This window comes from Equus przewalskii, chromosome 17 (assembly GCF_037783145.1).
Source record: "Equus przewalskii isolate Varuska chromosome 17, EquPr2, whole genome shotgun sequence".
In the NCBI taxonomy this organism is placed as follows: Eukaryota; Metazoa; Chordata; class Mammalia; order Perissodactyla; family Equidae; genus Equus; species Equus przewalskii.
In genome coordinates this window covers 48,993,504-49,010,845 of record NC_091847.1, presented here as the reverse complement: position 1 = coordinate 49,010,845, position 17,342 = coordinate 48,993,504, and the positions used below count along the sequence as shown (strand labels likewise).

General features: G+C 33.6%; 1 protein-coding gene across 9 annotated transcripts in view; it reads right to left on the bottom strand.

The window, feature by feature from the left end:
* UBR3 (ubiquitin protein ligase E3 component n-recognin 3) overlaps positions 1-17,342 on the bottom strand; it is a 219,536-nt gene that overhangs the window by 108,062 nt on the left and 94,132 nt on the right. For 6 of the 9 annotated variants that reach the window (XM_070580101.1, XM_070580103.1, XM_070580108.1 and 3 more), the window contains 5 exons: positions 8,623-8,764; positions 4,895-4,999; positions 3,669-3,842; positions 3,461-3,493; positions 1,389-1,849 (listed from right to left, as the gene is read on the bottom strand). In XM_070580101.1, the coding sequence (XP_070436202.1) occupies positions 1,389-1,849; positions 3,461-3,493; positions 3,669-3,842; positions 4,895-4,999; positions 8,623-8,764 (915 nt within the window). The remainder of the gene's footprint in view (positions 1-1,388; positions 1,850-3,460; positions 3,494-3,668; positions 3,843-4,894; positions 5,000-8,622; positions 8,765-17,342) is intronic. The other 3 variants (XM_070580104.1, XM_070580106.1, XM_070580110.1) reach the window with 1 other exon arrangement.

Genomic DNA, 17,342 nt, shown 5'->3' with positions numbered 1-17,342 from the left:
CCATTTTTATTTTTTTATTAAATTTTTGTTCTCTTTAAAAAAAAAGCTCTTTGTAATCTATGTCTAGAGAACTGCGTGATTGGTGCCCAATGGATGGGGACTGGATAAATAAAACAGAGTGGGATCCATCTTAGGCTTGCTTCTACTGATCATTTAATCCATAAGCCTGTCTATACATAATTTTAAAAGTAACTAAGAAGATGAAGTCACTCCAGAAAATATCTCTAAAGTACACTTCAGAGCTAACTATTAAATGATGCACTACTCATACTGCTTATAAGAGTAGTCCAGACAACAATGAGTTACCTACACGGAAAAGAATGAGACGATAAAGTCCAAGGTTCTTAATTTATGACAATATTGAGACGATGCCTTTGGAAGTACATACCCTTATCACATAATTGTTGCTTTAGTAGATAAATTTGTTTTAAATGTTAAAGAAATCAAACCAATGAACATTATTTATAACCTCAGAGAACTGAACAATGACTATCTTGAATTTTATCTGAAATAATTTTGTTTTTTCAATGTCCTGAGTCTTTCAGCCTTACGTACATTCATTAGAAGGTATGCTCTTCTTTAAATAAACACTGAACCCTTTCCAAGGGTTTGACACCTATGCTGAGTTTCAATCTCTCAAGATTCATCTTGTCTCATCCGTGATAGCAAGATAGGCAATGCTGACAAGGCTGTTGGGAAACAGCTGGTGACAAAGCACAGTAATATAATTCTTCTGACAAGCAATGTGTACTAAAACCATACCATGTTCATAGCCCTTGACTCACAAATCTTATTTATAAAAAATATCATCCCAAGAAAGAAAGTCAAAAAAATTTCTTGAATTTATAAATATTATGATTTAACAAGTTAAAAGCAACCTAAAGTTCCAAAAGCTAGGGCCATAAGTTAGAGTATGTTTAAGAAGATAACTTGTTTAATAATTAGTAATCATATGTTGGAAAGATTGAAAAAGACCAAGAGGAACTAAAACAGTCAAATTTTTATTTTGACAAATATTTAAAATATTTTTTAAAATTTTCTAGTCTCATTTAAAGTTAAATTGATAAAAGTTTTTAAAATGGCAAGAGAATTATTAGATCTCTACAGAAATAACAGAAGTAGCTATTTTTCTAAAGGTATCTATAAATTTAGGGGAGCAACTTAATGTTTGGGTCAGAAACTCTTGTCTTCTCACCCCCAGCTAACTCAAGCCTAATACACACACACAAGCATTGACTATGTTTGGTTCCATTCATCTTACAAATTAATCAGCTACGATTTATAGCTGCTAAACATCCAGGTCACTAGCCTCAGATGGCCAAAACAGGGGGAAATATTAAATCTTCAACTGTACCATACATGTTTAAAACATTAAAAATAAAAATTACCTTTCTTCTTTGTCCAATGTTTTCTTCTCTGCTGCAGTGACTTTTTTGGGTGGTACAGGAGGGGTCACTTTTCTACAGATCTCTTCAATGATGCGTTTGTTCATTCTGCTTTGCAATGCAGCCTTCAGTAAAATTCTTTCTACTGCAGTTATACCATCTCCATGACTATATTTAGGAATTTCTGGTTGGATTAAAATTTCTATGTCATCAAGCCAAGCAGGATAGTAGGAGTTCTGTTTTCCTGAGAGTTTGTGGTGAAGTTTAATTAGCAAAGACAATATGCTTTCTTTAATTTCCAAAATGGCTGTGGTTAACTGTGGAGCTGAACCAGGAGCAGACCATTTATTTGAAGTTTTGGGACGAACCACCTGATTTGCTTCACTGCTACTACGATTGATGATCTCCTGAAACTTCTTTCTACGCTCTGCTACTAAGCTGAAAACTTGAGCTGTACCCGAATTCTACCATTAAAAAAGAGAAAGAAAGAAAAATCAAGAGAAGTTATTCAGTATCAACTTTAAAAACATATTAGTACTACATTTTCCAAAGGGAATGTTAAAAAATTTCATCCAAAGATTTATTCAATAGATTTGCTCTTTAAGTAAATCTGTCCCTTCACCTCTCTTTCTCAAATATACTTAGTCTCATTCAATCTGGAAACAATGAGGAGAAAGGAGATTATCCACAATAATACCTCTTCTGCAACCTCCTGGGCCTATCCACCAGGGAAAATAGACAAAGTCTGAGGAGTGTCTCTAGCCATATTAAAGAGGAATCATAAAGTAAGTTCCTCAACAATTTAAAGGAAGAAAAGCTGTTCTATTCAACATGCATCAAGAATACTATTACACTTTATTAACTTCTGGAAGACTGCTACATTTTCCAGTTGAGAAATTTATAAATTCTTTTCTAAATTAATACATCTGAACTGCTAATGAATTTCATTTTTAAGGAACTTCAAAAGTTTCAAAATTACTATCATAAATACTTAGTTACCTACATGAAATATAAAGATGAAAAATCCGATTGACATGTTTCATATATGAATATCACTGAGATTTGCTATTTGAACAGAGTTTTTTTAACTAAGTATTTTTCTCAATAATTTATCTTCTAAATAGCCTTTTTGCTAAGCAGTCAAACTGCATTAGGGCTCTTAGAAATCATCTTTTAATTAAGATACAAGTAGGCTTAATGTATTTCATTAATTTCTTTAAGCAAGCATAGAAAGGATGCTCTAAGATCAGTTGAGTTTTTATGAACTACATTATAGTATACACTATTTTTTAACATCCAAGCTGTTTCCCAAAGTACTCTCTACCAGCAATAGAGGCAAAAGTTGCCTCTTACAAAAATTTCAAAGTTTTAATCAAAATTTTTTATGGTGTTCCCAGGAAAAACATATTGTCAAAGGCAAAGAAAGCTCCTACAACTGGACTCTACTATGAGAACTATCTGATTCAATGTTCTCTACTCACAAAAATCTAGATTGTAGGCATTAGAGGTGCTTAAGTTTAGTTACTTGGCACGTCATTTCAAGATTTTTCATTTCTGCTTTCTAAAAATTAGTTAATTAAGCTACATGCAATAAGAGAGCTGATTTTCAGAACTAGTCCAAATACACAATATATGGAGTTTTAAGATTTTTGAGGGCTTATTTTATCAAAGTTAATAATTGCCATAGAAGCAAAAAAAAAAAAAATCTGTAAATGAGCATGCTGCCAGCTATTAAAAGTTAAATTTATTTAGATTTAGGAAACAGTCATTCATTTTTAAGATGTTAGTAACAATGCTAAATGTAAACAGATCCAAATGGGTCGTTTATAATTGGTCCAAAATACTTCCAACACTAATAACAAAAACCCACCATTAAAGTACTCAGTATTAAGTTCAACAATATGAATTTTTTTTAATTAAGCCTAAATCACTATATCAAAAAACACACATAAACACTTTTTTTTATTTTAACCATATTAATTAAACACACATTCTCACACAAATACGTCAGGGTTTTTCCCCATTTCCAGTTAAAGCCATGTTGCTAGTTAATGCAAATTATCATACACATCTACCTCTCTTTGAAGAACTTTAGGCCGTCGTGAACTCTGGCAGATTAAAGGAAAAAGACTGGTGAGGCAACTTCTGCCTTAGATATATCACAGAAAATAAAAGACAACTTAAAGTTATCTACAACCACATTTATTTTTCTTTTGGATCTCATACGATGATCTAAACAATAACCAAGTTCTTCCTTTTTTTCTCTCTCTCTTTTACACTTACTTGTAAAGAACCCAAGCTATCAGAGCTGGTACTTGCTGGTGAGTCTCTCTTCACTTCTGGAGCAGTCTCTGGAACTCTCACTCTAACATAGTTTATAAAGTGCCGCATGTTCGATACTAAGTTACTTCCAGGAAACCAACTGTCATGACAACGTTCTGGTCCACACACTGATGCCTAAAACATAAACATAATGAATATCAAACCTTGCCAAGTCAGGTCTCAGGTACAATGAAGATGTAACAAGCTCAAATAATCATCTATCACCTGTCATATTCCTGAAGCCCTTATAGGCTCATCTACAAATCATAAAGTACTAATAAAACCAAATTCAAACACAAAATATAGGAATAAATTTCTCAAAACTAATATGGGTAAGTCCAATGGAAATCAGCTAAATGTCTCCTGAAAAATAGATTTTTCAACCGGGAAATATTTAGCAGTTCAGAGTCTTTTCCATCACTCATTAGTAATAACACATAATATAGTCAAACAATGCTAGTTTGAACTAACTGTGGAAGAGAATCTGAAAATCATCCAAAAGTATGACCTACTATTAGATGAATCTTAATGATCTGTTAATACATATGAAAGAATATATGTTGATTCAACTCAGACTACAAAGTACTGCCTAGTATTTTTACTTGTTTGTTTTTTGCTGTTATTATAGTATGTTGTTTTTTGTCTTTTTGGAGAAAGGGATGAAGAGAATCTCACGTTTGTAGAAGGAATTTGTAGTAACAATTGCTTTACAGAAATGATACTTCTAAAGCCCTGAAACATACTAACAATTTGTATTCTTAAGTACTTTAAACATTCTCCCATATAACCAAATGTACTCCATTAACTTCAAATCTTTACAGAAAGAATTTGCTACTCAAAAATAAACTCCAAATTATTAGAATTTCTAGGTTGAAGTCATAACAACGATTATTTACCAGTAACTGGTGTTATCAGCATAACACCAAAAATGCATTAACCACTTTTCTTAGATCGGTATGTTATGAACTACAGATTTCCAATTCAATAATTCCAGAAATAGAGCTTTATCTATTAGTGAAACCTCTAAAAGAACATACGTATTTGAAGATCAAAAAGGGTTCTTTCCAGTTGTTCTTAAGAAGATCTTATATGAGTATGATGAATCCATAAATAATTTCAAAATGACACACTACCTTTATTAAGGCATTTCATAACTTTAACATTTAAAAATATAAGAAACTACTTACCTCTTCATCTGATTCCTCTTCAGCTGAATTTTCAAGTCCTAATTCAATCAGATATAAAACCATGCAGAGTACATGTTCTGACAGATTTTGATGATCCATCAAAATCTTTAAAAAGGGAAGAAATGCCTCATAATTACTTTTTTCCACAAAATATATTTCATTTAAATATCCAAAAACATTTTGAAGTTACAGATGAAAATAACACGATCATGTATATATAAATATAAACATTTATAGTATGATCAGATATGTAAGTAAAGCTACATCTTGCTGAAAAGACAAACTAAAACCAAAAAAAAGAAGCTCCCTCTCAAGATCACATAGTATTTTAGGGAATATCTAGAAATACTAGTTTGCGGATCTTCAAAAGGTTAACACATTAAACAGTCCACTAAAATTATTAATATAAATACACTAGTATCTAATAAAATAATATTTTACATCCTAATTTGCTGACACTCTTCTCCTGATGACAAGGATATCAGATAAATAAGTTTGTCAAATAGGATAATTCATGCAAATGTGTTTAGCACAGCACCTGGCATACCAGGAACACAACAATGTTTATGGAACATTAATGTTTTAAAATCTGTCTCTAAAATTAAAGTTCTAAGCCTCAGTATTTGCAGTTGTGTAAATGTGTGGTTTATATGAGTGAGAAAGGAAAAAAAAGATGCAAGTGGTTAGGAGACAGGCTTCTCTGAGCAAACTGATAACTCTGACCTTATACATAGATTATACAATGCAAGCCTTACACATCAAACATAGGATTTCGGGGCTATCTACACCATCACTCACTCAATACAATGCAACAAACTACCAAGCAGAAGATACCTAAAATACCATAAGGAAAAAAGGGCCTGGCAGCTATCATGTTGTCCTCATTACAAAAAGCCATCTGGCCAAATGATGAAAAGGTTAAGAGGGGAGAGGCTTTGTGGATGACATTGCAGAACGGGGAAAAGAGGACAGGCTAGGCTGAGCCTCACAGCAACTGCCCCAATGGCTGAGGGGGTTTGGAAGGAGGACCTTGTCACTTAAAATCTGCAATCTATTGTGACCAAAGAATGGACTTCAATTCCCTCATCTTCTAATGTTTACTTTGACCACTGAAAGGCCTTTTCCATTCATCTTTTGTGTGGCACAGTGATGAGGAGCATAGACTTTCAAAATCTTTTAAAAACCTGGTTTTTTAATACAAATTCTGTCTATACCTAGATATTTGATCTTCAGCAACAGACTCTGGCCTTAGTTTTGTCATCTTTAAAAGTGGAATTAATGGTCCGAAATTGTTGTGAGGGTTCTGTGAGTTAATATCGGTAATTTGCTAGCAATTGGTGTTCAATAAATAGTAGGTAGGTGGTATGGATGGTGTGAGGAGCAGGAGCAGCAGTCGGAGGGGGCTGCAGGCTGGGAGGCAAGAGAGGTCATCCTTTCTAATCCACTACTTTACAGAGAGGAAACCAAGGCTCAGCCACACACCCAGCTAGCATAAGCAATACTAGAACACAGGGTTCAGACTCCCAGTGACTGCCTATCCTCAATACACACTGCCTTCTCTTGATAAATACATTATGAGCTAAATTCAAGTAAATTCTGGCTTGAAATCCTGTGATGTTACAGCTTATAGCTTTAGACAACTTACTTTAAAAACTAAAGAAAAAAAGTCACCTAATTAGGTGCTGCAAAAAAGAAATAAAAATGATTTTTCTGGAGAGTTTTGTTAACATGTTCTATATTAATGTTTTTTAACATTAAACATGGCAAGAGATGAAGTGGTTTACTGCAATTGATTTTTAGAAAGTTGACTTGCCAATGCAATGTCAATTAGAGAAGTTTTTCCTGTTATTAAAGTCAGAAAAGCTATTATAAAGTTGAAATTTTAGAAAATTTGTCCATAATAACCTTTAACAACTAAAACATTGTCTTTCTACTTTTGATAAAACACTATTTTTACATTAAGCAAAGGAAAAGGTGGAAAAAATATAACATAAAGAACACAAATCACGGGCTGGCCCAGTGGCGCAGCGGTTAAGTGTGCACATTCCACTTCAGCTGCCCAGGGTTCACCAGTTCGGGTCCCGGGTGCAGATACGCGCCGCTTGGCAAGCCATGCTGTGGTAGGCATCCCACATATAAAGTAGAGGAAGATGGGCATGGATGTTAGCTCAGGGACAGTCTTCCTCAGCAAAAATATGGAGGATTGGCAGCAGATGTTAGCTCAGGGCTAATCTTCCTCAAAAAAAAGAACACAAATCATTTGCAGTAAGCCTTCTTTAATTTTTAGATTATGATTCACTTATTACTTACTATTATAACAGTACTCAGCTTCACCACCTGATCTAGTTATTTAACCTCTAAAACTCAATAATCATAGCTGGAAAATGAAAATAACACAACTTTCACTCGTGAGGATTTTTGCTAAAATTAAAGTATTGTATATAAGTGTATGTAAAGCATTTGAAACAAAATCAGGCATTAAGTAAACATTGAAAAATGTCTGTTATTTGTAAAATAAATACAAATATCTTTTTAGTAAGAAAAAATTCTATTTTTAATGAAGAAAAAGAACATTTTAAGTCACTTTACTGAGTAACCCTCTTGGAAATTAATGAAAATAAACCATTCAAGATTTTTTTGAGGCAAATGTCTAAAATTTTAACAGGAGTAACTTTTACAAGTAAAATGAAAAACTGGTCATGGAATAGAGTTGAAAAGGATGGGGGGGCAGAGAAATCTAAAAGCATTATTTCATTACATAGCAAACATTAAGAAAAAAACTAAAACGTCTACTTAACAAAATTTAATATATAGGTTAAGTAATTTTTAAAAATTTGTACGCAGTATTGGAAATTTGCATAACAAATACACTGGCTTTTCTTTTCATTTACTTTTTAATTTTTAAAATTCTAATTAGGAAGAGGAAGAAACAACAGATTTTCTTTGTATCTAATTTTATAATATCATGTCTATAGTTATTTTATAGATATCTATAGTTATTTTATCTATCAGTATAGTTCTTTTACCTTTGACCTCTTATCCAGATTAAATCATAAATATGCTTGTTATATATATATATATACACACACAGATTCCACAATATTATGTACACAACTTTTGAGTACACAATTTATGTTAGCCAAATAAACAAGTCAGTTCTGTGTGAGATGACACAAGAATAAAACAAATTATAGGTAACAAGAAAACAGAAACATCTTCTTTTGAGTTTCTAGGGTGTTTATCAAAAGCAAATTCTTCATGCTGCTACATAGGAACCCATTTGAATCCATCCATGTCACATGCCTGATCAGAGGGAAAAAGCCAAGAGAACAACCCTAATCCAAGGGTCACTGGCCCCTATGGCTGCCATCTTAGTTTCGTCATTTTAATGGATTCTGGTGGTTGTTTGGTCTCTGTTGTTCATTCTATTCCTCCTGTGGTTCTACAACATTTCAGTTCTTGATCTACAGAAACCATAAATAAATATTCCTATCTGAAACTGAATAGGATGAATAGCTTCCCATAAAGAATGATGTAGATATTCCATTATTTTCAACTTACACTTTACATATATGTGATTATGACATATCCTCTCACATCTTAAATGTATAAATACACTTTGCTTTATAAGTGGTACTTTTATGTAAATATTATCCTTTATAACTTTCATTTGAAAATTATGAAAATAAATTCTAATCTGAGTCTTTCTACTCAAATTGCTACTGTACCTTGTAAAGCAGAGTGAATAGCACAATGTGTAAAGTTTTACAGTGCAAAAGTCTCATGAGACCTTTATAGCTGGGATGGAGTGGCGTTCTTTTCTTATAGGGGGGCCAGGGATTTCCAGGGAATTTTCCGCTTTGTTTTAAACTGCAAAAATAAAACAAAACTAAAATTAGATTATAGACTCAAAATTAAACTGTGGTTTAAATAGTGATTTATAGCTATCAATTTTTGTCACATTTTTCTATGCAGTACTATTTTCAATCAAATTGCTCAAAAATGCCAAATGGATATCTATTCTCTCCAAAATAAACATTACTATTTCCCTTCCCATTCAACAAAAATGAATAGAAAGAGCTAAGCTGAAAACTAGAAAGAAATATGAATAGGAAGATGTTAACAAAGGGAAATAAACAAAAAGAATACAAAATAAAGTGCTAAACAAAGAAATTTCCAGTTGTAACAACTGAACAAAATAGATAACCTAAAAATGCTCCCACTACCAACACCTGGAAAAGCTAGATAAAATATTTTTTGAATGCATATTTAAACTCACACAAAAACAAAGTGGAGTTCTCCCAGGTACCAGAAAAAAAGAAGGAATTAACATCAAGCACTAAACTGTGTTTGCCAATGGTTTTAAAGTCCTGGAGCAGGCAGATCTCACGGTGTTGGGCTCAAACAAGGCTCAGAGACGGAACTGAGATCTCACATAAAACTGACACCTTTGAAAGGCTTTACCCTCAATGAACGGATAACTCAACAAGGAGAAATAAGAAAGCTTGTCTGTCTCTTCAACAATGGAAGAACAAAAGGCTCCTCAAGAAGATATTAATTATGAACTTGTGTGTAAATAACAGCAAACTCAAAACACAAAAGGCAAAATATGAGAGAATTACACAGACAAACAGACAAATCCACAACCCTAACAGAGAATATTAACATACTTCTGTATAATAGAAAGCCCAAAAAAAAAAAATTGATAAGAATTTTGAAGATCTTTAACAACACAATTAACAAGCTTGAATCAAAAACAAAGAACATTCAGTAATTGGAGAATACACATAATTTAAAGTGCACTCAGAACATATATAAAACGTGATGAAATATTACAATGCAAAGTAAATCTTAACAAATACCAAAAGAACTGATATACAGACCACAACCACTTACCACAAAGCAAATAAAACTAGAAATCAACTAAGAAGATAACCCAAACTCCAGACATGTAGATATTTTTAAACACTGTGTTCTCAGAAATTCAGAGGTCATTATAATCTTAATAGAAACTTTTAAACATTTAGAACTTAAACCAAGTAGAAAAAATTTGGGGATACAACGAAAGCAGTACTTGGAAGAAAATTCATAGCCTTAAATGCATATGTTTTTTAAAAAATCAAAAACTAAGCACCGAAGAAAAGGGAGAAAATCCAAACTAAGTTGAAAGAAGATAATAACAAATAATAAAGGGAAAAAAGAATGAAATAGAAAACAAGAAAAACAAAATCAAAAGTTGGTTCTTAAAAAAAACAGTAAAACTGGCAATCCCCTGATAAGACTAATCAAGAATAAGAAATAGTAAAAACAAATAAATAATAGGAATAAAAAGGAAGATGGGATTTTGTGTGTGTATGTGTGAGAGAAGATCAGCCCTGTGAGAACATCTATTGCCAATCTTCCTCTTTTTCTTTGAGAAAGATTATCACTGAGCTAACATCTATGCCAATTTTCCTCTTCCTCTGACATTCGATGGAATGCCACCACAGTGTGGCTTGACGAGTGGTGCTAGGTCCAGCCCTGGGATCCAAACCTGCGAACCCTGGGCCGCTGAAGCAGAGCATGTGAACTTAACCACTATGCCACTGGGTTGGCCCCAAGATGGGATTTTTTAAATCATTATAAGTATATAACTTAAGACAAAATAGAAGATTTCTTAGAAAAATATAACTTGGCAATCCCTCTCAAGAAGAAATAAAAATCCTAAGCAAGACTATAACCTTTAAAGAATGGCACCAGTAGTTTTAAATTACTCACACACAAAAAAATACATGAGGCCCAGGTGGTTGAATAGGCAGATTCTACCAAAACTTCAAGAAGCATCCACATGAAAAAAGAATAAAGTTCTTCTACCTTACATGATATACAAAAAGTAATTGAAAATTGATCAAAGACTTAAATGTAAGAGCTAAAATTATAAATCTTTTAGAGGAAAACAAAGGTGTAAGTCTTTGTGACCTTGGATTATGCAACAGATATGACACCAAAAGCACAAGCAACAAAAGAAAGAAACAGATAAATTGGACTTCATCAAAATTAAAAACTTTTGTGCTTCAAAGGACACTCTCAAGAAAGTGCAAAGATAACCCACAGAATGGTAGAAAATATTTGCAAATCATATACCTGATAACTCTAGTATTCAAAACAAACAGCTCTTAAAATGCAATAATTAAAAGAAAACCCAATTAAAAAGTGAGCAAAGGATCTAGATAGTTCTCCAAAGAAGATATATAAAAGGCAAATAAGGACATGAAAAGGTATTTAACATCATTAGCCATCAGGGAAATGCAAATCAGAACTACAATAAGATGTCACTTCATACCTATAAGAATGGCTATGATCAGAAGACAGATAACAAGTGTTTGTGAGGATGTGGCAAAATCAGAACCCTCATACACTGTTGATAAAAATATAAAAACTGGAGCTGGCCTGGTGGCGTAGTGGTTAAGTTTGCATGCTCCACTTCAGCAGCACAGGGTTCGCCAGTTCGGATCCCAAGTGCAGACCTATGCACCACTTATTAAACCATGCTGTGGCAGGCATCCCACATATAAAGTAGAGGAAGATGGGCACAGATGTTAGCTCAGGGCCAGTCTTCCTCAGGAAAAAGAGGAGGATTGGCAGTGAATGTTAGCTCAGGGCTAATCTTCCTCAAAAAAAAAAAAAAGACAAAAAAAAAATACATATATATATAAAATGGTGAAGCCATTTTAGTAAACAGACTGGCAGTCCCTCAAACAATTAAACATGGAGTTACCATTATGATCCAGCAGTTCCACTCATCTATAGATATACACAAGAGAAATGCACACATACGTCCACACAAAAACTTATATACACATGTTCATAGTAGCATTATTCATAATAGTCCTAAAGTAGAAAGAACAAGTTGGTGAATGGATAAATAAAAGTGAGATACTCCTACAACAGAATATTACCTGGCAATGAAAAGAAGTAAAATACTGACACATGGTACAACATAGATGAACCTTGAAAACATTAAGCTAAGTGACAGAAGTCAGTCACAAAAGACCACGTTTGATTCCATTTATATGAAATGTCCAAAACAGGCAAATCTATAGAAGCAGAAAGTAGATTAGTGGTTGTCTAGGGCTGCGGTATTGAGTGGAAATGGGTAATGGCTGTTAACAAATACAGGGTTTCTTTTTAGAGTGATGAAAATGTTCTACAATTGATTGTGGTGATAGTGGCACAACTCTGTGAATACACTAAAAACCATTCAATAGTACACTTTAAAGAGGTGAAGTGTACGGTATGTGAATTATCTCTCAATAAAACTGTTAAAAAAAAAAACTTCAAGAAACAGATAATCTCCATCTCCTGACATATAATTTTAGAGAGCAGCAAAAGGAGAAAAGATACACAGATAATTCTATAATGCTAATATAACCTTGTTACCAATACACAGATAGAATGATTTTAAAAATTTACACGACTATCACTTTCAGGCATATAATGGAAAAAAATTCTTAAAACAAATTAGTAAGCCATATCAAGCAATACTTATAGTTTTTTTAAAAAGAGTATATCATGATCAGATTGAGGTTTTCCCGATAATGCAAGGACGTTGGGATTGTATACCATCGTCCACACAAATGAAGGAAGAGCACTTGAGAAAATCAAAAACTTATTCATAATAAAAATTCTATGGTAAGCATGCAACAGAAAAGAACTTCCTAGACCTGAAAGAGTAACTACAAAAACACTAAAGCAAATATTATATCTAGTGGTGGGAAAGCATTAGGAACAAGACAAGAATGCTTCTCATCACTGCTATTATTCAATACTATACTAGAGACCCTACCAGCAAAGACAGACAAGAATGTGTGTGTGTATACATGAAGAAAAAAACCAAAACCATCATTATTCCTAGATAATTTAACTTTCCACATAAGAAATCTTTTCAAAAACCCACAAATTGCTACAACTAATAACAGTCCAGCTGAACATAAGATCAACAACAAAAATCAACTACATTTCTGTTCACTAAAACAAAAGAAACTACAATTTTAGGAAATATACTACATATAATATCTATAAATATTATAAAATAATTTTGAATAAATCTAACAAAGATATCTAAAATCTTTATTAAATTTTTTTTTAATTTTATTGCAAGAAATTAAAGATGACCTAAATAAATGGAGAGATATACCATGTTCATGGATGGGAAAACACATTACTGATGGCATTTCTAACAAATTATTAATTCAATACAATTTCAATCAAAATCCCACGTTTTATTGTTAAATCTGATATGGTCATCATAAAATTCTAGGCAAAGAGCCAATAATAAATAACTCATAAACAAAAGAGAGAAGACAGAGAAGGAGTAGGAGAAGGGAGAAGGAGAAGAGGAGAAAAAGGACACAATATTCATGACAGTATGGTACTAGTCTACAGAATGAACAGAAGAGAAATAGACCTATACACATACAGATACTTGATACAGTCAATTGTCTTTATTCACAGTAGTTATGTTCTATAAAGTCGCCAGAGATGCTGAGTTATTGCTCCTGGGGAAATACAGGGCTAAGTTCCTGCAAGTCTAGGGTCACAACATTTTTGTGAATCAAAATGCCATTTGCATTAAAATTATACAGGTTCGTTTTCAATACTATACTAGAGACCCTACCGGCAAAGATGGACAAGAATGTTTGTGTGCATACGTGAAGAAAAAAAACAAAACCATCATTATTCCTAGATAATTTAACTTTCCACATAGAAAACCTTTTTTGAAAGCCTTGTTAGGACAAGCCAGTCCCAACAGCATTGAAAACTTGCTCTTCCACATAACCCTTTTCCAGTACAACACTTAGCAAGTGTTTTTTAAATTCTTCTGCAGCCTCCTAATCTGCAGAACCTGCCTTGCCTGCAAGTTGAACATTTTTCACACCTTATTACTTTTCGAAACATGCAAGCCAGCCAGCGCTAGCCAAGAAGGGTTTAACGTTTTCCTGACCCTGGGTAACGCAACAGTAAATTTCTTCAACTTTCAGCCTCAAAACAATGCTGTTCTTTTTTATCAATCGTAATCTCACGAGTCCACAAACTTAGCTTTTCACCTTTTCCATAACTTCATCACACATTATAGATGTTACTTCAGCACTTTTTGGAGTGGCCTCAAGAACAGATCAGTGAATTTTCTCTATCTGTTTCTGCAGGTATCATATTATTGATTCACTACCACTGAACTTACAGTCAACAGCACTGAAACTCATGCCTGAACACAGCTTTATCTAACAACAAATTTTCTCTGTAAGGCACATCAGAGCCTTCTTGCCCTTAGGAATACTAGAGAGCACCTCAGCACCACATTTGGGGGCCATTTTAAACAGCGAAATCTCCAACAAAAAGGACAAAAACACCATGAACTCACATATAACAACTTGTATCTCTAAATGTCTATTTTAAATTGATAACAACAAGTTTGATCTCATTCTAAAGCTCAACATTTTTTACTCATTTGCACTATTTTTTAAAATGTGGCACTAAATAGACCACGAAAAAAACACTTGTTTACAGTATGAGAGCTGCAACAAGAGGGCAGAACACTGCTTTGTTCAGCCTCAGCTGGATGCACCCCATGCATGTCCACACATAATTTTGAATAACCAGGAGAGTACTGATTTGGGATTTAAAAATAAATTTTAGTGAGTAGCCAAATTTGCAAACAAAGAATTTGCAAATATTGGGAGAAGATATTTGCAAACTATGTATCAGATAAGGGGTTACTATCCAAAATATACAAAGAACTCATACAGCTCAACAACAAAAAAACCAACAACCCAATTAAAAACTGGGCAAAAGATCTGAACAGAGATTTCTCCAAAGAAGATATATGAATGGCCAACAGGCATATGAAAAGATGCTCAACATCATTAGCTATCAGGGAAATGCAAATCAAAACTACAATGAGGTATCACTTCACTCCAGTCAGAATGGCTATAATTAACAAGACAGGAAACGACAAATGTTGGAGAGGGTGTGGAGAGAAGGGAACCCTTGTACACTGCTGGTAGGAGTGCAAACTGGTGCAGCCACTATGGAAAGCAGTATGGAGTATCCTCAGAAAATTAAGGATAGATCTACCATATGATCCATCTATCCCACTGCTGGGTATTTATCCAAAGAACTTGAAAACACAAAGGCATAGATACTTGCACCCCTATGTTCATTACAGCATTACACACCATAGCCAAGACTTGGAAGCAACCTAAGTGCCCATCAAGGGACAAATGGATAAAGAAAATGTGGTATTTATAGATGATGAACTACTACTCAGCCATAAGAAATTATGAAATCAGGCCATTTGTGACAACATGGATGGACCTTGAGGGCATTATGCTGAGTGAAATGAGTCAGAGCGAGAAAGTCAAATACTGTATGATCTCACTCATAAGTAGGAGATAAAAACAATGACAAACAAACACATAGCAACAGAGAACGGATTGGTGGTTACCATGGCAGAAGTGGGGGGAGGGCAAAAGGGGTGATTAGGCTCACATGTGAGGGGATGGACTACAATTAGTTTTTGGGTGGTGAATATGATGTAATCTACACAGAATTCGAAATACATTATGATGTACATCTGAAAGCTATATAATGTTATAATCCAATGGTACTGCAATAAATAAATAAATAAATAAAAAAATTTGCAAATGATGAGGATCGACCATATATGACAGAATGAGCATTACACATCAGTGAGATACGATGGATTGTTCAATAAATGGTCCTGGAACAACGGGTTTTCAATAGGGAGAAAACAAATAAATCAACTCCAGGTGGGTTAAAGATCTAAATATAAAAAGTAAAACTTCAGAACTAATAAACTTTAAACAATCTAATAGAAAAATCAACAAGGAATAATCCATACATAGTTCTCACAGTAAGAAACATGAAGAGAAACTAATAGATTTTTTTACAGGCTCCATCTCACCTAGTAATCCAGAAAATGGAAATTAAAAGGAGTTATACATTTAGCACTGGAAGTTCAAATGACAGAATGAACATAAGTATTTAATTTTACTTCCATCCAAAACTCCAATAAAACTACAGTAATGGTATTTTTAAAAGGATAAAAACCACAAGAATGGGGAAAATCAGAAAAGAAGGGGGAAAAACCCAAAATTTTGCCAGTTGGAAAGCAAATGGACTTGTAGCAACTCATCTAGTACACCTAAGAAAGTCAAATCATAAGAAGGTAATGGGGAAAGCTGAAAAACAATCCAAATTATACTGCAGAATCCTCAAAAGATTCAGAAACTGGCAGCACCTGGTACCTCAATAACTGGAGGTGAGGAGGCAGAAAGCTAAAACGAAGACAGGATGAAAACTTCACCCCCATTCCAACAGAATTCTGGCTGGAGAATTCATCTCTGGAGAACGTGAAACACAAGCATAGGTAAGGGGAGAAGGATGGAGGACTAAAGTCGTCGTACGCATTTTTGATTCAGAGCCCCTAGGCCTTGTCTCCCATTCAATTGACAGAATAATGGCAGCCAGACCATTACTTTCTAGGCAATATTTGAAGATACTTCTCTGAGGAATCCGATCAGACCAAAAAGAAGAGTTTTAAAGAGACTAAAATAAGGACTTCTCAACAAATCTGCCTGCCCACATCACCCTACATTAAAGCTCAGACTCTACAAGCTCCACCAACACACTAAGAGTTCTTAATCACAAGCAGCCAGAATTATCAGACATTCAAAGAACACCTCTAACACGGAAGCTAGAGACTGAACAATAGAAAACTGAACTTAGAGGAAACATATTATGTAGGTAGGGGAAAAAAAATCCTAAAAATAAAAAAAATTACCCTTGATATACCAGAGAAATGAGGTGCATCTATGATTCAAGAAGAAGATGCCATAAAATAAAGTTTGCATTAAAAAAAAATTGGTTTCTATATCATACTACAGTGGTTACATAGAAGCATAATTTTCAAAACAATCCCAATAGCTCATGAAAAAATATTTCAGCTATTCTAATTCATTTAGCATAGAAAAGTAATTTTTAGTTTTTATTTTGTTTCTTTGCTTTAAGCACTAGCCCCTAAATATGCAGCACCTAGATTAATAAAGAATTCCAAAATAAAGGTTACATATTTGTTCAAGACAGCAGGTAATACATCATTTCTGACTGCTCTTTTCAAAAGCATTAATGGAATAATGCAAATGAAAAGCCACATGACAGAAAAATTTTTTTATGTGAGTCAAACCGACACCTAATTATTGACTAGTTTGAGACAAAAATGATATACATAAACTCATATATCACACTTTCAAACACGGGGCAGCAGCCATTAACCTTCAAGGTGGGGGATGGGAAACAAAAAATACCAGAAATTATAGTATAAGAAAATTTGCTTTCCTATTGAATTTAAAACAGCCACTGTATAAAATCACACTAGTCTTTTGGAAAT